The sequence below is a fragment of the Trichosurus vulpecula genome, chromosome 2, assembly GCF_011100635.1.
Source record: "Trichosurus vulpecula isolate mTriVul1 chromosome 2, mTriVul1.pri, whole genome shotgun sequence".
NCBI classification, from domain to species: domain Eukaryota; kingdom Metazoa; phylum Chordata; class Mammalia; order Diprotodontia; family Phalangeridae; genus Trichosurus; species Trichosurus vulpecula.
Window position 1 is genome coordinate 10,233,258 of NC_050574.1, and position 26,843 is coordinate 10,260,100.

Below are 26,843 nucleotides of genomic sequence, written 5' to 3' on the forward strand. Positions count from 1 at the left end.
TGAAATTGAAATACATTTAGGAAGAGTTTGCTATATGTATTATGCTAAGCACTCAGAATACAAATAAAACCCTGAAACAATGCCTTACATCAAGGAATTTTCACCGTAGGGGAGGGAGCACACAGCCTATGCCCGTGTAACAAAACATAAAGAATATGCCAAGTGATAGAGAATGTGAACAATTGAGGGCCTCAGAAAATATGTCTGGTAGGATGGAGGCCCAGAGGTACAGCTTGAAGGAAGCTAGGGAATCTACCAGCAGAATTTAGGAGGACGTGCACCTCATGCCATGTTGCAGACATGAAGAAATGTCTTTCCAGTATTATTACCTTAATCTTTCATACTAATATTTATCTTGGCTTAAGCTTTGTGGTCAGTCATTTTTCAGCTGCATCTGATTTTTTGTGATGCCATTTGGGGTTTCCTTGGCAAAGATCCTGCGATGCTTTTCCATTTCCTTCTCCAGCTTATTTTACAGATGAGAAAAATGAGGAAATCAGAGCAAAAGTGAACAAATTAGAGAAATAATCAATAATTTCACGGAATGTGATGACACTGATGAGACAACATAGCAGCGTTTTTGGGGATGCCGCCAAGGCAATCCTCAGGGGAAAATTCACATCTCTTATACCATGTAATTCAGCCAAATTTGCCTCCTCTCTGTTCTTCACACAGAATTCCATCTTCCATCATTGCGTCTTTACATTGGACATCCTTCATGTCTCAAACTTTCTCTCTATATCTCTCTTATGGAGTCCTCTTTTTCTTTTAAGAAGCACCTCAGGAACCAATTTCTTCATGATGCCTTTTCTCATTTCCTCTTCCCCTCCTCCCAACAGCTAGTGCTCTTGGTTCCAAATGACCTTGTGTTCAACTACCAGATAGGTTTATACACACATACGTATATATGCACGTGTACGTACATTCGTATTACTACCTGATGGGTATAATTTCATATGCACTGTCTATACACCACATTAGAATATAAACATATTAATAGTAGATTTTATTTCATTCTTTGCATTTGCATTCCTATCAACTAGTATAGTACCTGGCACCTAGGAAGTGATTAAGCAGTATTTGTTGATTGGTTCCATCTGATCTCCATGGCTATGGGCTGTCTTCATGGCACATCATATTTCTGCTCCACTTTCTAATTTTTCAGATCTTCTTCTCTCTCATCACAAACCATGAATAGCTATGATCTTGATTCTCTTTTCTTTGTGTTATCTCAGTCAGTAGAAGCCTGGGGGATAGGTTTCATAGTGAGCAGAGCAATACAGAATAAAACTGGAAAAATAGGTTGGAGTCAGTTTATGAAATGTTTTTGATACTAAATGGAAGAGTTGCATCTTATCCAAGAGGTATCAGGGAGCCATTAGAGTTAATTGACTAAGAGACCAACATAATCTGGATTTATGCTTAATGAAAATCACTTTGGTAGCTGAATGGAGGATAGACTGGAGAGAGGCTACACTAGCTCTTAGGAGACCATCTGTGTGGTTAATTTTGTAAGGTAATAGATGACGAGAACCTGAACTTGGGTAATGGCCCTATTAGTGAGGGAAGAAAAGAGCATGATTTGAGAGCTGTGGACAAGACTTGGCAATTGATTGAATATGGTGGGTGACCACGAGTGAGGTGTCCAGAATGACTCTGAGAATGATGTTAGAAGTGGAGGTAACTTCAACGGGAAGAGGGAAGCTAAGGAGAAATTTGAGATGGCAAGGAAATATCATAAGCACCACCATAGACAAGTTGTATTTGAAATAGTTTTGGGCCATGCATTTGAAATGTCCAAAAGGCAATTGTTTCAGTTAGATTTGGGAATGGAAGTCTGGTAGTTATATGCATGTATAAATATGGCATCTAAGTATGCATATAAAGATGCCTGTGTATACATATATACATATATTTCTATGTTCTTGGCATTAAATTTGCATAAACATTTAAGAATATGTGAGCATGTTGTAACCCCCAGGAGACTTTAAATTGATTAAAGTTTTGGACTATTTCATGTTTGTATTTGTCAGCCCCCCAAAAGTTGCACAATGTCAGAAATGTTCAGTATGTGCTTAATAAATGTTAGTTGATTGATTGCCTCTATGACAAAGAATAAAGAGCTGATTCAGATTTATAGGAATCAGAACCATTCCCTAATTGGTGAAATGGTGAAACTAGGAAGAGAACAGGACAAAGGGAAGAGCGACATTGAAATAGATACCCTATTTTATTCAGTATTATTGATATTGGCATCTATAAGATAGTTTTTCTTCTTTATAAGACATTAACTTCCCCATTTCTCTGGGCTACAGTTCAGACTCATTGAGTCAATGTGGTCATAAGATATTCTCCCTGGTCACAATTAGCAAAAGATCATTCTGGTAGAGGGGCTTGCCTAAAATAAGATTTTCCAAAAGGTGTTGACTCACTTTTCTTCATTGCCCTGGACTTTGAAACACCACTTTGCAAGTCGGCGAGTCATCCATATAGAAGCCCACCCTGCACCTTCACTTATCCTCTACTCTAAGCAAACCACAGTCCCAGTTTAGCATCACTGAACCTTACATAACCAAATGTATAAACAACTGCTCTCTCTGCTACAAGACGTCTCTGCTCATTGGGGGTGCTCTCCAGCAGCAGTGGTCTCAGTTGTTGTCTGTGCTAGTGTCTGCCACCTTCCCTTGCCGTGCAAAGGCACATCTGGGTTCCTGATGTTGACCCTTGCTGGGTGTGCCCCTCTGGGACTCAGGAGTTCCCACTGTTTGGCTACTGAAGCTCCCCTTCTGTCTCCTCTATCCCTGTATTTTTCCCTGAGGAATTCTCTTGGTCAGTGAGGGAGGAAGGGATGGATGAGAGGCCTTTACCTGGCCATTATGTCTTCCAGAAGTTGAAGAAGGCAGTTTTCAAACCTTTGGGCTACAAGCCTCAGGAGTAGATGTCTCACAGACACAGGCACTGCCCTGCTGCCTCCCATGGCTTCAACAGACTCTTGACCTGTGTTGGGAGGCTTGGCCATCTCCACCGGTTTGTGATGCCCAGCTTTCATGCAGCCTGGATCTCTGTCTGCTTTCCGCAGCTGCATCTGCTTTGTTGCTGTCTGGGGCAGCTCTGCATGCTAGGTGCTCTCCCAGCCTACAGATCTGTCCCATCGACCTTTTGGACCCTCCTGGCTTGGAAATGTGCCTCACCCAGTGTACTAGGGGCTTCTAACTCTCTGAAATCTGCTCAGATTCACTTTTCTAGAGGTATCTGACAGAACTTTTGAGACACCTCCAGTAAGAAGCTGTTTTCACATGGCCATCTTGGCTCTGCCCCAGAAGGGACAATTTCTAAAATAACTAACACTGCTAATACAAAAATAAAATTTGAAACAATTAAGAACTGTGATCATCCAAAAGACCAACTATGATTTGACACTCCTGGTGATAAGGAATTGGACCCATCTTCTAACAAAATAGTGATGAACCAATGATACAGAATGTGTCACACGTTTTTGGAGATGGCCTATGTTGGGATTTGTTTTCACTGACTTTTCCTAGTTGCTACAAGTGTTTGCACATTTGTTTGTTTACAGTGGGAACATGGCAGAGAGAAAGATAGGAAACACATGTTAGTTGAGAAAAATAAAATTTAATTTAAAATAATGGCTAATCAGGACTGATGGGTTAATACAGAATTTGTCTTAATGTGCCAAATAAAGTAGTCCACCTATGTGATTGGTAAGATTGTTCCTTGATCTATTTCTGTGACTTTATGTCTCCACATATTCTTTTTGGGGTAAGAATCTCCCAAAGACTCTCTGCAGGGCCCCCAACACCTCCTTATTCCTCAGGCTATAGATGATGGGGTTGAGCATGGGAGTGAGGATGGTATAGAAGACAGCCAAGTTCTTGTCCTCTTCTGGGGAACGCAGAGATGGAGGCCTCATATATGTGTACACGAAAGGGGCATAATAGAAGGTGACCACGATGAGGTGGGTAGAACAAGTAGTGAAGGCTTTCTTCCTCCCCTGTGAGGAGCGCATATGATGGACAGCATAGAGGACATGACCATAGGAAGCCATGATGCCAAGGAAAGGGACCAAAAGAAACAGGTTGGTGCTGAAGAACACTGTGTACTCATAGGCCCAGGTATCCATGCAGGCCAGAGGCACCATGGCTGGGATATCACAAAAGAAATGATTAATGATTCTGGACTTGCAATAGGGCATAGAGAGTGCATATACTGTATGGAAAATGGAATTGATGGATGAAGAAACCCAGGACCCAGAAATCATCAGCAAATACATTCTCTTATTCATGAGAATGTGATAGTGGAGGGGGCGGCAAATAGCCACATAACGGTCAATGGCCATCCATGCCAGGAGTAACGCTTCAACACCACCTATGAGTAAAAAACAGAAACTTTGGAATCCACAAGCCACCAAAGAAATGGAATTGTCCCCAGATAAGAAGTTGGCAGCCATCTTGGGAACTGTACAGCAAATGTACATTAGGTCCATGAGAGAGAGCTGACTGAGCAGGAAGTACATGGGGGTGTGGAGGTGGTGATCCAGCCAGATGAGGAGAATCATTGTTGAGTTACCCAGGAAGGCGATTAGGAAGATGAGGACAACCAGGAGGAAGAGGAGCAGGCCAGTTTCGTTTGGGGGAAATATCCCTATTAAGAAGAAACCAGTTGTGGTTTGATTCCATTTCTCCATAAGGAACTTTCCAAATTATTGTTCTGAAAGACAAAAGCAGTGAATGGAAAGGCACTTTGGAGCAAAAAAAGAATTTCTATGAGTTCTCCTGGGTCCTTTATTCATTAACATCTCCCAGCCCCAAACAGAAATACAAAAACCTCACACTGATATGTATATATGTTTTTGGATGAGTAGATTTCAATATCTGAAGCCCAGCTTATTTTGTGTGAAGTACCTGTAATTGATATCTGAATGTATGCACATGCATGTATATATATATGTGTGTGTGTGTGTGTGTGTGCATGTGTATATGTGGGTATGTGTATGTATGTGTGTTTATATGTATATGTGTGTGTATTTCTTTATTTTCAATGGCTTTTATTTTCCTTTTTTCTGCCTTTACTTGTGATTTCAATTGTCTAGGAAGTTATAAGTGATGAATTCCCTCTCTGAATGTGGATCAGAACCTGCTCTGTAAGGTAGAGACTTAGAGAGGTATCCAGCTGCCCAGAATCACCCAGCCAGAATGTGTTAGAAGCAGGAGTGGAAGGCAGATCTTCCTTACTCTACAGTTACCTCTCTAGCACCAATGTCATGGCCACCTCTCATGGCTTTTTGTACTTCTTCAAATGTTATTATAGTTGTTGGTGCGAAAGTGATATGGGAGAAGTGATACACACACACATGTATTATAGCTGTATACATACACATATGCATTGTTGTTCAGTCATTTAGTTGTGTCCAAATCACTGTGACCCTGTGAATCATACTGATGTGGTTTTCTCGGCAAGGATACTAGAGTGGTTTGCCATTTCCTTTTCCAGTGGATTAGGTAAACAGACATGCATGCATACATATGTGTGCATGTACATGAAATTAATTTTTAAAGTATTTATTAGATTCTTACTGTGTGCCAGGACTTAGGATAAAAATGTAAAAAGAAAGCCCTTACCCTCCAGGAGCCTACATTTGAATAATATATGTAAATATGTGTAAATATATGTAAAAATGTGATGGCAAGTTTTGAATTGGAAACTGATTTGGATGGTTAATGTATGTATAGGGCAATTTAGTGACATGTGATTGCCAGGGCTGGGACATGTGTGTGGCTTAAGAATAAAAATTAGTGGATTCAGGTTGGGCCAATGATGGAGAAATTTCCCCATGCAGGAGATCACACACCTTGAATGGGAGCTGGGGAGCTGTGTCTGAGGCAGGAGGCAGAGTGTGAAGAAAACCAGTGACATCCATCTCCTTCCCAATACACACACACACACACACACACACACACGCACTCACATGCATGCATGCATGCATGCACAAAAAGTGTAGAAAGAGGCGTGAGCAAGATGTGATAAGAAAAGATTTCTCTTGTTTATTTTATAAATATTTTATAAATTGTGTTGGGAGCTCAGAGTTTATTGATTAATTAATGAAGGATACTTTAATATAAGTGATTTGTGTGGAAATATTCTATATTCCTTAGTCACCTTAAAACTAGGATGATAATGTATAATAAAATCAACCAGTACAAGGAAGGGGAGGTATCCATACAGGGTATTGACAAAGTGCTCAGTTTACTCTTAAATTATATTGACAGTATTCATGTGATCTGTTAGTTTTGAAACCCTGTCAACAAATTTAATAAAATAATGCTCCCTAACTTACGTTTGATGGAGCCATACTGTTTTTTTGTTTTCCTTGCTTCCTTTTCTAGATGTTCATTTAGGATTTAAGCTTCAACTTTAGTATTTGGTCTTCCAGTGAATAACTTGAATTAATTTCTTTAAGTATTGATTGATTTGAACTCCTTGCTGTTCTAGGGTCTCAAAATCTTCTCTAGCACCACAGTTCAAAAGCATCAGTTCTGCAGCACTGAGCTTTCCTTAGGGTCCATCTCTCATAGCCATGCATTGCTATTGGAAAATCCATAGCTTTGATCCCATAGATCTTTGTCAATCGCAGAAGGAAACAGCTAATTCCTCCAATATGTTTACCAAGAAAACCTTATGGACAGTATTCAAATCTTATCAATAATACCTATGATTATCTAAGTTAGCTTAACTGAATCCATGAAGGGTTACATCTTACTACACTCTCTCCTCCCTAACTCTGACTAATAAAATCCTAGTAGTCATTTCTCTTATATTCTTTCCAGCACTAAAAGTCATCCTTCTTTAGCAGAAAAAGGGAAGCCAAGTATAAACTGAGCAGCTCTCACTTCTCTCTGAATAGTAGTGGATCATCATCTCAATCATGTTGAGCACTGGTCTTTCCCTTTCTTTGATCTTGCTCTTCTACCTCATGTACCTAAGAGAAAACTCTCTTATTGCTTTCCTGACCAGCCTCAGCTTACAGTTGTCTTTGGAAATGATAATGTCAGTGTCCTATCTTACACACATCCCACAAAGTACTCTGGAGAGTATCTTTCAATAAGTATCACTGAGATTAAAAAAATAAGGAAACTGTTTTTAGAAATTTCATTGTCAACTTTTAGCAGAACTGCAAAACCACCCAACTTTAGTCTCAGAGTGTGGAGCCTCCTCATGCAGCACTGCTTTTCCACACTTGGTGCCCTTCTCATACCACCTTCTCAGGCAACTGGACTCTTAATATCCATCCTTCTTATCCCTCATTAAAATCTGCTTTCAGGGGAGCACCTGTAACAACAGTGTTGCTAGCAGCTGTTGTGGGGGTGAAAGACCAACAACAAGAGCACACAGAAGGGCTCCTAGCATAGCTCCTTGGATCTGCTTTCCTAAGGAAAGCAAACTTAAAGGCATTAACAATCTTACTTTAATTAAACATACCTATATCATTCACTTAGTTCTGGGTGAAAAGCCAGCAAACTCTACTTCAGGGAGAACACAAACAGAAATTGTAAGCACACATTATATAAACAGAGCAAATAACACAAACCAGTAGACAGGCATCCAGCTGCTTGTCCAACATCTTGGTTTTGAAAGCCAGGGAGGCTCCTTCAGCTACTCAGAGTCTCATCACCAATGCTCTCCCAAAGAGTGTGCTCCCAAAGGCAAAACACTAACCTCTGAGTTTATATACACTTCTTCAGGATCAAAGGGCATCACAACCATGGGACTCAAACCTATGTGAACTAGGCTTTCTTGTTTCTTTAGCAGGTCAAAGCCTCCTGATTCAATCAAAGAAACAAAAGGCAATAAAAAGTCCACTTTGCTTGCCATTACATTTGAAAGGCAATACTCATCAAAGATACTTGATTACCTCAGCATTCTGAAAGAGAAATCATTAATTACCCTAATTACCATAACAGCACCTCTCATACATTCATGAAAAAATATACATGAGTATTAGATGAAATGTCACTCCTTGGTTATTTCAACATTTCTCCAAGAAAATATGACAAGGTAGAGATTCTATTCCACTGGAGGAATCAGCCTACTCATTGGATTATCTAGAATTTATTGTTCTGTGAGACAATAAAATGCAAAGCGATTTTCAAAAAAAATTATAAATGTCCTAAGTTCTAGAGAGGATTGTGGTATAGTTGAGAGGGCACTGGATTTGGAATCAGGAAGAGCTGAGTTCAAATGTCCTATCAAACCCTTATTTACTGTGTGACTCTGGGAAAAGCATTTTCCCTTGCTGCATCTCAATTGTAAATCGCAATTGTAAAATTAAGTAAAATCAAACAAATTAAGTCCTTAAACTCTGTTGTTTCTAAGGTCCTTCCAGTTCCGTCTACGATCCTATCTTGACAGAATTAATCAGCGAGTCATTCCGAATAAATATAACTGGTATATTTGAACTTAGCAAAGTAACTGTTGTTTGACTTAATTGACCAAATTAGGAGGTTGTTCAGGTACTATGTTTTAAGTATCCTCAGGAAATGGCTCTAAAATCCAGCCATACTGATTTGAAGAAGGCCACCCTTATACTAAGAACCGCCCAAAACATTTTTGGGTTCCACATACTCCTGTGAAGATGAGCTGTTCTGTTAAGGCAGACTGCATCTGATTAGACTGTCTACTTGCTCAAACCACTTGGGTGACTGTCATAGCAATGTCTTGTGCTTAACAGTCAAATCCTTTTCTGCTTGTTGCCATGACCTTCAATTAGATCTAGACCTAGACAGAAAGACAGACATCGAGGTAGCTAGATCTAAGATAGAGAGTGGATTTGATCCATTGATTGACATAAACTATAACTTGTTCCTAGAGTTATTGTTTTAGCAAATTCAAATCGTGTGATTCCCCACTGTTGATATGATAAAACAAAGACTTATTAGCCCCTAACAATCTGGTTCTAGTCTCTCTATCCAGTCACATTTCACAGTTGTTTCATTGTTGTCCTTCTTTCTGGAAGAGGTCAAAGTGACATCACTATGCTACAGTCAAGTTTCAATATGTCAGACTCTGACTGATGACACCAATACTCCCCTCAATGCTGTCTACATTGTCATGCTATTCAAATCATCAAGCATTTCTTAAGGGCCTACAATATGAAAAAAACTCCACTTTGAAAGGGGGTTACAGAGACAAAAGACAAACTGTCCTTTCCCCAGCCCTCCTGGAGCACTCAAGGACTTCCTCTTTTCCCCTCCTACAGACCATGCCATGTGTCTGGCATAGAGATTCTTTTCTCTGCAGGTGGGAATTCTTCTCTTCCATCAAGTCCTAACTCAACTATTAGCCCCTCCACAGGATCGACCCTATCTACATGATGACTGTGAACTGTTGTTCCTCCTATTTTCTTATGGCTTTCTGAGAGCACCACACCTGGAGAACTCTTCTGCTCTGATCACATCAGCTGGCTGCTTGTTGGGTCACCCATATTTAATTGTAAGCTCTTTGTAAGCAGCTTTTAAGTTTTGAAATGATTGTAAACCCAATAGTCAGTTAGTAAGTATTTATTTAGTGCCTCCTTTATGTCAGGCTCTATGTAAAGCAATGCGTATATGAAGAAAAGCAATGATACTCTGCCCTCCAAGAACTCACACAATCTAAGAACTGTGAGAGCACCTAGCCTCACCCAGAACCTGCACTTAAGACGTGGATAGAACTTCATTATTTAATTTAAAAGCTTTTTGAAACAGTTTCTGTAAGTAGGCACAGCACAGTCTGGGTCCAGTTGATCACTACCACAGAAGAATAACCTTCCACTTTCCTAAACCACTCATCTCTCCATCTCTCCTTATCTGGAACATCCTATGCCATGAATATCTTAGTCCACAGTCAAGCAGAATGACTCTTTTCTGACTTTAACAGAAATTAGTTAGTCATCATCATTTATCTCAGAAATGGTTCTTGGGCTAAAAGGGAGGCTATCCATTACCAGTCAGCCTTACATTTTTCCCAGACAAAGTTGGATCTACCCTCTTGCATGGAGAAAGTATCCCCACACCCCATTCATTCAATTCATTGAAAGTAAGAAAAACAAACAATCCACCTGATGGAGATGCATAATTAATGTTTGACAAAGGGACCATGCATTTTTCTGTCCCTGGCTCAGAAGACAAGAGAAGGTATCACCTAAATGTTGCCCCATTTTTACATTCTTACCTCACATCTTGACCTGTCTTTCTGCACACTTACCTCTGAACCTTCCAGAAGCTAGGATTTAATGGCTACAAGCATGTAACCACATAAAATATTACTTTCAGGGGTTTTATAAAGCTCCTCCCAATGCATGTAGTCCTAGGTTATAACTTGCCAGAGAGATGCATAGACATTTAGGGAAATCATTTTAGCTTAAAAGAAGATAGAAAAGTCAAACAATGAGTACTGTGGAATAATGGCATGGGCTGACTTGACTTAGTGAGCTTCCTGGTAGCAGAGACATTGAAGAAGAGGCGAGATAACCACTTGTCCAAAATCTTGTCAAGGGACTTCCTCCTGCATTCTGTAGAGAGTTGAACGCACTTTTCTCAAACGTCTCTCTTAATTCTTTACTGGCAGATTCCAGATTAATTAAAATGAATCATTCAATCAGCAAGGCAGCAGATTTCCTTGCTGGATGGAATCCCCGATCATTTCATTTCATTCCAAACACACTAACTTCATGTAGACACTGCTCATGTTAACATTGGTTTCCCACTCAAAAATAACAGGGCAATCAGAAGACTATAATGGAAAGAATATTGGATTTGGAGTTCTAGTTCTCCTGCTGTTTACTACTTCTACAACCATCAGCAACTCAATTCACTTTATAGGCCCTCAATTTCCTGATGTATGAAAATGAAATATAAGTGGGGGGGGACTAGGTGACTTCTAAGATCCACCACACTTCTAAATCAATGACTTTAGGATTCTGTGGGAAGCAACATGGCATGTTGAAACGAATCACAGAGACCTAGGTTCAAGTCAAGCTCCAGGCTCCAGTGACCCCAGAATATTCACTCAACCTTTCTGAGTTTCAGTGTTTTCATCAATACAATGGGAATAATGCCTACCACCCCACATTGGCTGTGAAGATCAAGTGGGACATGGATGTAAGGAGTCAGTCAGTCCACGAATATTTTTAAAAAGTCATTGCAATGTACCTGGTATTGCAAGCATTCACACATTGCAAAGCAGTGTCTAAGTATCTCTTACTGTTGTTGCTGTTGTGTATTCTTACCCTGTGATCCAATTTTTCTGAAAATACAGGAAGACAACTCAGAAATCAGCTGACCTGGTATCCTAATGACCAGGACGCCCTCATTCTTACCTGTATCCTTAAAGGCTAGGACACACTTAGAGGATCCCTTAGCCATCTCCAAAAATTCAGTTACTTGACACTAACAAAACTGAGAAAACACTGTTACAATTTAAAACATTTATTTTCAAAACTTGCTTTTTTAAAGTAACTTGCCTGATTAGTGCAGTGAAAATGGTCTGGAGGAAAAGCAGCCTGAGGTGGAGTAAGTGAATGATGCTGCTGGCTCTTTATTATTTGCGGTAAATCCATAAAGCCCAAGGATGGATGCATGGGACATAGGGCACGGCTGCTGAAGTAGATGCCTGTTCAGTGGTCTCCATCAGTGCTAAAGTCCCCTTTGGGATTTATTATGGTTCTTCTGAGAATCCCTTTGCCCATCTGTCCCCTTCTGGGTTTACTGAGTAATTGAATGTTTTCTGCAGAACCATGGATGATTCCCCAAATAGCTTTGTGGAGGGTGACTGGGAGAGCACAAACAGGTTGGCCACAGACCTTCTGTTCATGCCAAGTGAGCACTGAGGATGCAGGGAGACATGAAGGTTCATGCCCCTTAATAGTAGCATTTATATGGGCTGGGAGATTTACAAATATAACCTCACTTGATTCACCAAAACCACTCTGGGTTGTGGTTGTATTGTTTCAGTTGAGGGTGATTCTTCATGACCCAGTTTGGGGTTTTCTTGGCAAGGATGGTGGAACACTTCATCTCATTCTACAGCTGAAGAAACTAAGGCAGACAGGATTAAGTGACTTGCCCAGGGTCACACAGCTAAGTTAGTTTATGAGGCCAGATTGGAAGTCAGGAAGATGAGTGTTCCTGGTTCCAAGCCCAGGGCTTTATCCAATGTGCCACCTAAATAGCAAGCACATATTTATCAGTGGTCCACAAAGCACTGTGCTTGCAGTATAAATTTTAAGCTCCATGCCACCCGTGACAGTAAATATTGCAATAATCATACTCTTAATGGGACAAGTGAGGAATGCAAAGCCCAGCGGCAATTCTGGGATTGGTAGATGGTGTTTCCAAAGTATTGCTTGAATGAACGCATTAGCCTTTTTTTAGTAAATAAATTCTTCTTCAAGAAAGACAGAGACAAGGAAGTGACAGCTAGGGCCAGCGAACAAACTCAATGTTCATCATCAAAAAATTTTTTACAAAGATGTATATACTGAGAAGATATAAAGACAGAAGTACAAGGCTTTGCCCCAAAAAACTTAGAGACACACACTCCCCAAGACGACCTTGGTCCCTGACTAGGGTTGGTTCAAACTTTGGGCAGTTTCTACATGGCATTCACTTAATAATAACCTTTACAAGGCAAAACTATTTCTCACAACCTACAGAAATTATTGATATCAATTGAAATTGAAATACATTTAGGAAGAGTTTGCTATGTGTATTATGCTAAGCACTCAGAATACAAATAAAACCCTGAAACAATGCCTTACATCAAGGAATTTTCACCGTAGGGGAGGGAGCACACAGCCTATGCCCGTGTAACAAAACATAAAGAATATGCCAAGTGATAGAGAATGTGAACAATTGAGGGCCTCAGAAAATATGTCTGGTAGGATGGAGGCCCAGAGGTACAGCTTGAAGGAAGCTAGGGAATCTACCAGCAGAATTTAGGAGGACGTGCACCTCATGCCATGTTGCAGACATGAAGAAATGTCTTTCCAGTATTATTACCTTAATCTTTCATACTAATATTTATCTTGGCTTAAGCTTTGTGGTCAGTCATTTTTCAGCTGCATCTGATTTTTTGTGATGCCATTTGGGGTTTCCTTGGCAAAGATCCTGCGATGCTTTTCCATTTCCTTCTCCAGCTTATTTTACAGATGAGAAAAATGAGGAAATCAGAGCAAAAGTGAACAAATTAGAGAAATAATCAATAATTTCACGGAATGTGATGACACTGATGAGACAACATAGCAGCGTTTTTGGGGATGCCGCCAAGGCAATCCTCAGGGGAAAATTCACATCTCTTATACCATGTAATTCAGCCAAATTTGCCTCCTCTCTGTTCTTCACACAGAATTCCATCTTCCATCATTGCGTCTTTACATTGGACATCCTTCATGTCTCAAACTTTCTCTCTATATCTCTCTTATGGAGTCCTCTTTTTCTTTTAAGAAGCACCTCAGGAACCAATTTCTTCATGATGCCTTTTCTCATTTCCTCTTCCCCTCCTCCCAACAGCTAGTGCTCTTGGTTCCAAATGACCTTGTGTTCAACTACCAGATAGGTTTATACACACATACGTATATATGCACGTGTACGTACATTCGTATTACTACCTGATGGGTATAATTTCATATGCACTGTCTATACACCACATTAGAATATAAACATATTAATAGTAGATTTTATTTCATTCTTTGCATTTGCATTCCTATCAACTAGTATAGTACCTGGCACCTAGGAAGTGATTAAGCAGTATTTGTTGATTGGTTCCATCTGATCTCCATGGCTATGGGCTGTCTTCATGGCACATCATATTTCTGCTCCACTTTCTAATTTTTCAGATCTTCTTCTCTCTCATCACAAACCATGAATAGCTATGATCTTGATTCTCTTTTCTTTGTGTTATCTCAGTCAGTAGAAGCCTGGGGGATAGGTTTCATAGTGAGCAGAGCAATACAGAATAAAACTGGAAAAATAGGTTGGAGTCAGTTTATGAAATGTTTTTGATACTAAATGGAAGAGTTGCATCTTATCCAAGAGGTATCAGGGAGCCATTAGAGTTAATTGACTAAGAGACCAACATAATCTGATTTATGCTTAATGAAAATCACTTTGGTAGCTGAATGGAGGATAGACTGGAGAGAGGCTACACTAGCTCTTAGGAGACCATCTGTGTGGTTAATTTTGTAAGGTAATAGATGACGAGAACCTGAACTTGGGTAATGGCCCTATTAGTGAGGGAAGAAAAGAGCATGATTTGAGAGCTGTGGACAAGACTTGGCAATTGATTGAATATGGTGGGTGACCACGAGTGAGGTGTCCAGAATGACTCTGAGAATGATGTTAGAAGTGGAGGTAACTTCAACGGGAAGAGGGAAGCTAAGGAGAAATTTGAGATGGCAAGGAAATATCATAAGCACCACCATAGACAAGTTGTATTTGAAATAGTTTTGGGCCATGCATTTGAAATGTCCAAAAGGCAATTGTTTCAGTTAGATTTGGGAATGGAAGTCTGGTAGTTATATGCATGTATAAATATGGCATCTAAGTATGCATATAAAGATGCCTGTGTATACATATATACATATATTTCTATGTTCTTGGCATTAAATTTGCATAAACACTTTAAGAATATGTGAGCATGTTGTAACCCCCAGGAGACTTTAAATTGATTAAAGTTTTGGACTATTTCATGTTTGTATTTGTCAGCCCCCCAAAAGTTGCACAATGTCAGAAATGTTCAGTATGTGCTTAATAAATGTTAGTTGATTGATTGCCTCTATGACAAAGAATAAAGAGCTGATTCAGATTTATAGGAATCAGAACCATTCCCTAATTGGTGAAATGGTGAAACTAGGAAGAGAACAGGACAAAGGGAAGAGCGACATTGAAATAGATACCCTATTTTATTCAGTATTATTGATATTGGCATCTATAAGATAGTTTTTCTTCTTTATAAGACATTAACTTCCCCATTTCTCTGGGCTACAGTTCAGACTCATTGAGTCAATGTGGTCATAAGATATTCTCCCTGGTCACAATTAGCAAAAGATCATTCTGGTAGAGGGGCTTGCCTAAAATAAGATTTTCCAAAAGGTGTTGACTCACTTTTCTTCATTGCCCTGGACTTTGAAACACCACTTTGCAAGTCGGCGAGTCATCCATATAGAAGCCCACCCTGCACCTTCACTTATCCTCTACTCTAAGCAAACCACAGTCCCAGTTTAGCATCACTGAACCTTACATAACCAAATGTATAAACAACTGCTCTCTCTGCTACAAGACGTCTCTGCTCATTGGGGGTGCTCTCCAGCAGCAGTGGTCTCAGTTGTTGTCTGTGCTAGTGTCTGCCACCTTCCCTTGCCGTGCAAAGGCACATCTGGGTTCCTGATGTTGACCCTTGCTGGGTGTGCCCCTCTGGGACTCAGGAGTTCCCACTGTTTGGCTACTGAAGCTCCCCTTCTGTCTCCTCTATCCCTGTATTTTTCCCTGAGGAATTCTCTTGGTCAGTGAGGGAGGAAGGGATGGATGAGAGGCCTTTACCTGGCCATTATGTCTTCCAGAAGTTGAAGAAGGCAGTTTTCAAACCTTTGGGCTACAAGCCTCAGGAGTAGATGTCTCACAGACACAGGCACTGCCCTGCTGCCTCCCATGGCTTCAACAGACTCTTGACCTGTGTTGGGAGGCTTGGCCATCTCCACCGGTTTGTGATGCCCAGCTTTCATGCAGCCTGGATCTCTGTCTGCTTTCCGCAGCTGCATCTGCTTTGTTGCTGTCTGGGGCAGCTCTGCATGCTAGGTGCTCTCCCAGCCTACAGATCTGTCCCATCGACCTTTTGGACCCTCCTGGCTTGGAAATGTGCCTCACCCAGTGTACTAGGGGCTTCTAACTCTCTGAAATCTGCTCAGATTCACTTTTCTAGAGGTATCTGACAGAACTTTTGAGACACCTCCAGTAAGAAGCTGTTTTCACATGGCCATCTTGGCTCTGCCCCAGAAGGGACAATTTCTAAAATAACTAACACTGCTAATACAAAAATAAAATTTGAAACAATTAAGAACTGTGATCATCCAAAAGACCAACTATGATTTGACACTCCTGGTGATAAGGAATTGGACCCATCTTCTAACAAAATAGTGATGAACCAATGATACAGAATGTGTCACACGTTTTTGGAGATGGCCTATGTTGGGATTTGTTTTCACTGACTTTTCCTAGTTGCTACAAGTGTTTGCACATTTGTTTGTTTACAGTGGGAACATGGCAGAGAGAAAGATAGGAAACACATGTTAGTTGAGAAAAATAAAATTTAATTTAAAATAATGGCTAATCAGGACTGATGGGTTAATACAGAATTTGTCTTAATGTGTCAAATAAAGTAGTCCACCTATGTGAATGGTAAGATTATTTCTTCATCTATTTCTCTGACTTCATGTCCCCACCTATTCTTTTTGGGGTAAGGATCTCCCAAAGACTCTCTGCAGGGCCTCCAACACCTCTTTATTCCTCAGGCTATAGATGATGGGGTTGAGCATAGGAGTGAGGATGGTATAGAAGACAGCTAAGTTCTTGTCTTCTTCTGGGGAACGCAGAGATCGGGGCCTCAGATATGTATACACAAAAGGGGCATAGTAGAAAGTGACCACAGTCAGGTGGATGGAACAGGTAGTGAAGGCTTTCTTCCTCCCCTGTGAGGAGCGCATATGATGGACAGCATAGAGGACACGACCATAGGAAGCCATGATGCCAAGGAAAGGGACAAAAAGAAACAGATTGGTGCTGAACATCACTGTGTACTCATAGGCCCAGGTATCCATGCAGGCCAGAGGCACCATGGCTGGGATATCACAAAAGAAATGATTAATGATTCTGGACTTGCAATAGGGCATAGAGAGTATATACGTAGTATGGAAAATGGAATTGATGGATGAAGAAACCCAGGACCCAGAAATCATCAGCAAATACATTCTCTTATTCATGAGATTGTGATAGTGGAGGGGGCGGCAAATAGCCACATAACGGTCAATGGCCATCCATGCCAGGAGTAACGCTTCAACACCACCTATGAGTAAAAAACAGAAACTTTGGAATCCACAAGCCACCAAAGAAATGGAATTGTCCCCAGATAAGAAGTTGGCAGCCATCTTGGGAACTGTACAGCAAATGTACATTAGGTCCATGAGAGAGAGCTGACTGAGCAGGAAGTACATAGGAGTGTGGAGGTGGTGATCCAGCCAGATGAGGAGAATCATTGTTGAGTTACCCAGGAAGGCGATTAGGAAGATGAGGACAACCAGGAGGAAGAGGAGCAGGCCAGTTTCGTTTGGGGGAAATATCCCTATTAAGAAGAAACCAGTTGTGGTGTGATTCCATTTCTCCATAAGGAACTCTCTAAATTATTGTTCTGAAAGACAAAAGTAGTGAATGGAAAGACACTTTGGAGCAAAAAAAAAAATCCTATGAGTTCTCCTGGACTCCTTTATTCTTTAACATCTCCCAGCCCCAAACAGAAATACATAAACCTCACACTGATATGTATATATGTTTTTGGATGAGTAGATTTCAATATCTGAAGCCCAGCTTATTTTGTTTGAAGTACCTGTAATTGATGTCTGAATGTATGTACATGCATGTGTGTGTGTATATAAATATATAACATATATATGTGTGCATGTGCATGTGTATATGTGGATATGTGTATGTATGTATGTTTGCACGTATATGTGTGTGTATTTCTTTATTTTCAATGGGTTTTATTTTCTGATTTAAATTGTCTAGGAAGCTATAAGTGATGAATTCCCTCTCTGAATGTGGATCAGAACCTGCTCTGTAAGGTAGAGACTTAGAGAGGTATCCAGCTGCCCAGAATCACCCAGCCAGAATGTGTTAGAAGCAGGAGTGGAAGGCAGATCTTCCTTACTCTATGGTTACCTCTCTAGCACCAATGTCATGGCCACCTCTCATGGCTTTTTGTACTTCTTCAAATGTTATTATAGTTGTTGGTGCGAAAGTGATATGGGAGAAATGATACACACACACATGTATTATAGCTGTATACATACACATATGCATTGTTGTTCAGTCATTTAGTTGTGTCCAAATCACTGTGACCCTGTGAATCATACTGATGTGGTTTTCTCGGCAAGGATACTAGAGTGATTTGCCATTTCCTTTTCCAGTGGATTAGGTAAACAGACATGCATGCATACATATGTGTGCATGTACATGAAATTAAGTTTTAAAGTATTTATTAGATGCTTACTTTGTTCCAGCTTTAGGATAAAAATGTAAAAAGAAAGCCCTTACCCTCCAGGAGCCTACATTTGAATAAGGAAGGCAACATATGTAAGAATGTGATGGCAAGTTTTGGATTGGAAACTGACTTGGATGGTTAATGTATGTATAGGGCATTTTATTGACATGTGACTGCCAGGGCTGGGACATGTGTGTGGCTTAAGAATAAAAATTAGTGGATTCAGGTTGGGCCAATGATGGAGAAAATTCCCCATGCGGGAGATCACACACCTTGAATGGGAGCTGGGGAGCTGTGTCTGAGGCAGGAAGTAGAGTGTGAAGAAAGCCAGTGACATCCATCTCCTGCCCAATACACACACACACACACACACACACACACACACACACACGCACTCACATGCATGCATGCATGCATGCACAAAAAGTGTAGAAAGAGGCGTGAGCAAGATGTGATAAGAAAAGATTTCTCTTGTTTATTTTATAAATATTTTATAAATTGTGTTGGGAGCTCAGAGTTTATTGATTAATTAATGAAGGATACTTTAATCTAAGTGATTCTATATTCTATATTCCTTAGTCACCTTAGAACTAGGGATGATAATGTATAATAAAATCAACCAGTACAAGGAAGGGGAGGTGTCCATAGAGGGTATTGACAAAGTGCTCAGTTTGCTCATAAATTATATTCACAGTATTCATATGATCTGTTAGTTTTGAAACCCTGTCAACAAATTCAATAAAGTAATGCTCCCTAACTTATGTTTGATGGAGTCATACTGGTTTTTTGTTTTCCATGCTTCCTTTCCTAGATGTTCATTTGGGATTTAAGCTTCAACTTTAGTATTTGATCTTCCAGTGAATAACGGGAGTTAATTTCTTTAAGCACTGATTGATTTGAACTCCTTGCTGTCCTAGGGTCTCAAAAGTCTTCTCTAGCAACAGAATTCAAAAGCATCAGTTTTGTGGCACTGAGCTTTCCTTAGGGTCCATCTCCCAAAGCCATGCATTGGTATTGGAAAATCCATGGCTTTGATCACCTAGATCTTTGTCCATTGGAGAAGGAAAGAGCAAATTCCTCCAATATGTTTACCAAGAAAACCTCATGGACAGTATTCAAATCGTATCAATACCTATGATTATCTAAGTTAGCTTAACTGAATCCATGGAGGGTTACGTCTTACTACACTCTCTCCTCCCTAACTCTGACTAATAAAATTCTAGTAGTCATTTTTCTTATGTTCTTTCCAGCACTAAAGTCATCCTTCTTTAGCAGAAAAAGGGATGCCAAGTATAAACTGAACAGCTCTCACTTCCCTCTGAATAGTGGTGATCATCATCTCAATCATGTTGAGCACTGGTCTTTCCCTTTCTTTGATCTTTCTCTTCCACCTCATGTACCTAAGAGAAAACTCTCTTATGGCTTTCCTGACCAGCCTCAGCTTACAGTTGTTTTTGGAAACGATAATGTCAGTGTCCTATCTTACACGCATCCCACAAAGTACTCTGGAGAGTGTCTTTCAATAAGTATCACTGAGATTAAAAAAAATAAGGAAACTGTTTTTAGAAATTTCATTGTCAACTTTTAGCAGAACTGCAAAACCACCCAACTTTAGTCTCAGAGTGTGGAGCCTTCTCATGCAGCACTGCTTTTCCACACTTGGTGCCCTTCTCATACCACCTTCTCAGGTAACTGGACTCTTAATATCCATCCTTCTTATCCCTCATTAAAATCTGCTTTCAGGGGAGCACCTGTAACAACAGTGTTGCTAGCAGCTGTTGTGGGGGTGAAAGACCAACAACAAGAGCACACAGAAGGGCTCCTAGTATAGCTCCTTGGATCTGTTTTTCTAAGGAAAGCAAACTTTAAGGCATTAACAATCTTACTTTAATCAAACATAACTATATCATTCACTTAGTTCAGGGGGAAAAGCCAGCACCCTGAACTTCAGGGAGAACACAAATAGAAATTGCAAGCACACATTATATAAACAGAGCAAATAACACAAACCAGTAGACAGGCATCCAGCTGCTTGTCCAACATCTTGGTTTTGAAAGCCAGGGAGGCTCCTTCAGCTACTCAGAATATCATCACCAATGCTCTCCCAAAGAGTGTGCTCCCAAACGCAAAACACTAACCTCTGAGTTTATATACACTTCTTCAGGGTCAAAGGGCATCTCAACCCTGGGACTCACCTATGTGAAGTAGGCTTTCTTATTTCTTTAGCAGGTCAAAGCCTCTTGATTCAAACAAAGAAACAAAAGGCAATAAAAAGTCCACTTTGCTTGCCATTACATTTGAAAGGCAATACTTATCAAAGGTACTTGATTACCTCAGCATTCTGAAAGAGAAAGCAGTAAAACAGTCCCCACCCTAATTACCATAACAGCACCTCTCATGTATTCATGAAAAGGTATACATGACTATTAGTTGAAACGTCACTGTCACTCTTAGGTTATTTCAACATTTCTCCAAGAAAATATGACAAGGTAGAAATGCTATTCCACTGGAGGAATCAGCCTACTCATTGGATAGTCTAGAATGTATTGTTCTGAGAGATAATAAAATGCAAAGCAATCTTAAAAAAAAATTACATATGTCCTAAGTTCTAGAGTGGATTGTGGTATAGTTGAGAGGGCACTGGATTTGGAGTCAGGAAGAGCTGAGTTCAAATGTCCTATCAAACCCTTATTTACTGTGTGACTCTGGGAAAAGCATTTTCCCTTGCTGCATCTCAATTGTAAATCGCAATTGTAAAATTAAGTAAAATCAAACAAATTAAGTCCTTAAACTCTGTTGTTTCTAAGGTCCTTCCAGTTCCGTCTATGATCCTATCTTGACAGAATTAATCAGCGAGTCGTTCCAAATAAATATAACTGGTATATTTGAACTTAGCAAAGTAACTGTTGTTTGACTTAATTGACCAAATTAGGAGGTTGTTCAGGTACTATGTTTTAAGTGTTCTCAGGAAATGGCTCTAAAATCCAGCCATACTGATTTGAAGAGGGCCACCCTCGTACTAAGAACTGCCCAAAACATTTTTGGGTTCCACATACTCCTGTGGAGATGAGCTGTTCTGTTAAGGCAGACTGCATCTGATTAGACTGTCTACTTGTTCAAACCACTTGGGTGACTGTCATAGCAATGTCTTGTGCTTAACAGTCAAATCCTTTTCTGCTTGTTGCCATAACCTTCAATTACATCTAGAACTAGACAGATAGACAGACATCGAGGTAGATAGATCTAAGATAGAGAGTGGATTTGATCCATTGATTGACATAAACAATAGCTTGTTCCTAGAGTTATTGTTTCAGCAAATTCAAATCATGTGATTCCCCACTGTTGATATGATAAAACAAAGACTTATTAGCCCCTAACAATCTCGTTCTAGTCTCTCTATCCAGTCACATTTCACAGTTGTTTCGTTGTTGTCCTTCTTTCTGGAAGAGGCCAAAGTGACATCAATATGCTACAGTCAAGTTTCAATATGTCAGACTCTGACTGATGACACCAATACTCCCCTCAATGCTGTCTACATTGTCATGCTATTCAAATCATGAAGCATTTCTTAAGGGCCTACAATATGAATAAAAACTCCACTTTGCAAGGGGGATAAAGGGACAAAGACAAACTGCCCATTCCCCAGCCCTCCAAGAGCACCCAAGGACTTCCTTTTTTCCCTTCCTACAGACTATGCCATGTGTCTGGGATAGAGATCCTTTTCTCTGCAGGTGGGAATTTTTCTCTTCCTTCAAGTCCTGACTCAACTATTAGCCCCTCCACAGGATCTTGCCTATCTACATAATGACTCTGCACTGTTCTTCCTCCTATTTTCTTGTGGCTTTCTGAGAGCAACACACCTGGAGAACTTTTCTGCTCTGATCACATCAGCTGGCTGCTTGTTGGGTCACCCATATTTAATTGTAAGCTCTTTGTAAGTAACTTTTAAGTTTTGAAATGATTGTAAACCCAATAGTCAGTCAGTAAGTATTTATTTAGTGCCTCCTCTATGTCAGGCACTATGTAAAGCAATGGGTATATGAAGAAAAGCAATGATACTCTTCCCTCCAAGAACTCACACAATCTAAGAACTGTGAGAGCACCTAGCCTCACCCAGAACATGCCCTTAATACATAGATGGAATTTCATTATTTATTTTAAAAGCTTTTTGAAACAGTTTCTGTAAGTAGGCACAGCACAGTCTGGGTCCAGTTGATCACTACCACAGAAGAATAACCTTCCACCTTCCTCAACCACTCATCTCCCCATCTCTCCTTATCTGGAACATCCTATGCCATGAATATCTTAGTCCACAGTCAAGCAGAATGAATCCTTTTCTGCCTTCAACAGAGATTAGTTAGTCATCGTCATTTATCTCAGAAATGGTTCTTCGGCCAAAAGGGAGGCTATCCATTACTACTCAGCCTTACATTTTTCCCAGACAAAGTTGGATATACCCCCTTGCATGGAGAAAGTATCCCCCCACACCATTCATTCAATTCATTGAAAGTAAGAAAAACAAACACTCCAGTCAGTGGAGCGGCATAATTAATGTTTGACAAAAGGACCATGCATTTTTCTGCCTCCTGGCTCAGAAGACAAGAGAAGGTATTACCTAAATGTTGCCCCATTTTTACATTCTTACCCCTCATCCTGACCTGTCTTTCTGCACACTTACCTCTGACCCTTCCAGAAGCTAGGAGTTAATGGGTGCAAGTATATAGACCACATAAAATATTACTTTCAGGGGCTTCATAAAGCTCCTCCCAATGCATGTAGTCCTAGGTTATAACTTGCCAGAGAGATGTATAGACATTTTTGGAAATCATTTTAGCTTATAAGAAGCTAGAAAAGTCAAACAATGAGTGCTGTGGAATAATGGCATGGGCTGACTTGAATTAGTGAGTTTCCTGTTAGCAGAGACATTGAAGAAGAGGCTAGATAACCACTTGTCCAAAATCTTGCCAAGGGACCTCTTCCTGCGTTCCGTAGAGATTTGAATGCACTGATCTCAAAGGTCTCTCAATTCTTTACTGGCAGATTCCAGACCAATTAAAAAGAATCATTCAATCAGCAAGGCAGCAGATTTCCTTGCTGGATGGAATCCCCGATCATTTCATTTCATTCCAAACACACTAACGTCATGTAGACACTGCTCATGTAAACATTGGATTCCCACTCAAAAATAACAGGGCAATCAGAAGACTATAATGGAAAGAATATTGGATTTGGAGTTCTAGTTCTCCTGCTGTTTACTACTTCTACAACCATCAGCAACTCAATTCACTTTATAGGCCCTCAATTTCCTGATGTATGAAAATGAAATATAAGTGGGGGGGGACTAGGTGACTTCTAAGATCCACCACACTTCTAAATCAATGACTTTAGGATTCTGTGGGAAGCAACATGGCATGTTGAAACGAATCACAGAGACCTAGGTTCAAGTCAAGCTCCAGGCTCCAGTGACCCCAGACTATTCACTCAACCTTTCTGAGTTTCAGTGTTTTCATCAATACAATGGGAATAATGCCTACCACCCCACATTGGCTGTGAAGATCAAGTGGGACATGGACGTAAGGAGTCAGTCAGTCCACGAATATTTTTAAAAAGTCATTGCAATGTACCTGGTATTGCAAGCATTCACACATTGCAAAGCAGTGTCTAAGTATCTCTTACTGTTGTTGCTGTTGTGGTTATTCTTACCCTGTGATCCAATTTTTGTGAAAATACAGGAAGACAACTCAGAAATCAGCTGACCTGGTATCCTAATGACCAGGACGCCCTCATTCTTACCTGTATCCTTAAAGGCTAGGACACACTTAGAGGATCCCTTAGCCATCTCCAAAAATTCAGTTACTTGACACTAACAAAACTGAGAAAACACTGTTACAATTTAAAACATTTATTTTCAAAACCTGCTTTTTTAAAGTAACTTGCCTGATTAGTGCAGTGAAAATGGTCTGGAGGAAAAGCAGCCTGAGATGGAGAAAGTGAATGATGCTGCTGGCTCTTTATTATTTGCGGTAAATCCATAAAGCCCAAGGATGGATGCATGGGACATAGGGCACGGCTGCTGAAGTAGATGCCTGTTCATTGGTCTGAATCAGAGGTAAAGTCCCCTTTGGGATTTATTATAATCCTTCTGAGAAAGTCTTTGCCCAGCTGTCCCCTTCTGGTTTTACAGAGTATTTGCATGTTTCCTTCAGAATCATGAATGATTCGCCAAATAGCTTTGTGAAGGGTGACTGGGAGAGCACAAATGGGTAGGCCAAAGACCTGTTCATGTCAAGTGAGCACTGGGATGCAGGGAGACATGAAGATTCATTCCACTTAATAATAGCATTTATATGAGGCTTGAAAATTCACAATTACAGTCTCCCTTGATTCGCCCAAACCACTCTGGATTGTAGTTCAATTTTTTCAGTTGAGGGTGATTCTTCATAACCCAATTTGGGGTTTTCTTGGCAAGGATAATGGAGTCATTTCGTATTTCCTTCATCATCTCATTTTACAGCTGAGGAAACTAAGGCAAACGGGATTAAGTGACTTGCCCAGGGGCACACAGCTAAGTAAGTATATGAGGCCAGATTTGAAATCTGGAAGATGAGTGTTCCTGGTTCCAAGCCCAGTGCTTTATGCACTGTGCCACCTAAATAGCAAGCATATGTTGATCAGTGGTCCACAAAGCTTTTGCTTGCAGCATAGATTTTAAGCACCACAACCATGGCAGTAAATATTGCAACAATCATACTCTTCATGGGAGAAGTGAGGAATCCAAAGCCCAGAGGCAATTCTGTGATTGATAGCTGGTGTGTCCAAAGTATTGCTTGAATGATTGCATTAACCGTTTTTCTGTAAATAAATTCTTCTACAAGAAGGACAGACACAAGGATGTGACATCTAGGGCCAGGGAACAAACTGGATGTTCATCATCCCTCTGGTTAAATTGTCTTTAAAAAAAAACAACCTTTGACAAAGATGTTTTTAGTGAGAAAATACAAAGACAGAAGTACAAGGCTTTTCCCTCAAACACTTGCAGACATACTCTCCCCAAGACCACCTTAGCCCCTGACTAGTTTGGTCTCAAATTTTGGGCAGTTTCTACATAGCATTAACTTAATAATGGCCTTCACAAGCCAAAAAAATTCCTCAGAACTTACTGAAACAATGGATTTCAACTCAAATTGACATACATTTAGTAAGAGTTTGCTATGTGTAAATTTTTTGCTAGGCACTGGGCATACAACTACAACCTTAAACAGCACCTTCCCTCAAGGAATTTATATCATAGGGAAAGGAACACAGAGCCTGTGCCCATGTAAAACAATACAAAGAGCAAGCCAAGCGATACAAGGGGATTTGTGGAGAGAGATTATGTCTACAATTTATGGAAAATGACTCTGGTAGGACGGAGTCTCAGAGCTATGGCTTGAAGGAAACTCTGGAATCTACCAGGCAGAATTGAAGAGGACGTGCATCCCATGCTATGTTGCAGACATGAAGAAAAGTCTTTCCAGCATTATTATCTTAATCTCTCATACCAATATTTGCCTTGGCGTAAGCTTTCCTGGTCAGTCATTTTTCAGCTGCCATTTTGTGATGCCATTTGGGGTTTCCTTGGCAAAGATGCTGGCATGCTTTTCCATTACCTTCTCCAGCTTATTTTACAGATGAGGAAACTGAGGAAAACAGGGTAAAAGTGAACAAATTAGAGAAATAATCAATAATTTCACTGAATGTGATGACACTGATGAGACAACCTACCAACATTTTTGGGGATGCAGCCAAGGCAATCGTCAGGGGAAAATTCATATCTCTTACATCATGCAATTCAGCCAAATTTTCCTCCTCTCTCTTCTTCACACAGAATTCCATCTTCCATCATTGCATCTTTACATTGGACATCCTTCATGTCTCAAACTTTCTCTCTATATCTGTCTTATGGAGTCCTCTTTTTCTTTTAAGAAGCACCTCAGGAACCAATTTCTTCATGATGCCTTTTCTCGTTTCCTCTTCCCCTCCTCCCAACAGCTAGTGCTCTTGGTTCCAAATGACCTTGTGTTCAACTACCAGATAGGTTTATACACACATACATGTATATATGCACATGCTTGTACATTTGTATTACTACCTGATGGGTATAGTTTCATATGCACTGTCTATATGCCACATTAGAATATAAATATATTAATAGTAGATTTTATTTCATTCTTTGCAGTTTCATGCCTATCAACTAGTATAGTACCTGGCACCTAGGAAGTGCTTAATCAGTATTTGTTGATTGATTTCATCCTGATCTCCAGGGCTATGGGCTGTCTTCATGGCACATCACTTTCTGCTCCACTTTCTAGTTTTCAGATCTACTAATCTCTCATCTCAAACCAAGAATACTTACAATCTTGATTCCCCTTTCTCGATGTTATGTCAGTCCCTAGAAGCCTGTGGGACAGGCTTCATAGGAAGTGGAGCAATAAAGAATAAACCTGAAAGATAGGTTGGAGTCAGTTTTTGAAATGTTTTTGAAACTAAATGGAAGGGCT

General features: G+C 40.2%; 2 protein-coding genes across 2 annotated transcripts; both read right to left on the minus strand.

The window, feature by feature from the left end:
* Positions 1–3,754: 3,754 nt before the first annotated feature.
* LOC118836203 (olfactory receptor 2L3-like) lies at positions 3,755–4,705 on the minus strand. The gene has a single exon (XM_036743554.1). It carries the CDS (start codon positions 4,703–4,705, stop codon positions 3,755–3,757), a length of 951 nt encoding a protein of 316 aa, XP_036599449.1.
* Positions 4,706–16,492: 11,787 nt separating this feature from the next.
* Positions 16,493–17,431, minus strand: LOC118839772 (olfactory receptor 2L3-like). The gene has a single exon (XM_036747294.1). The coding sequence runs from the start codon at positions 17,429–17,431 to the stop codon at positions 16,493–16,495; it is 939 nt and encodes a 312-aa protein (XP_036603189.1).
* Between the last annotated feature and the right edge of the window lie 9,412 nt (positions 17,432–26,843).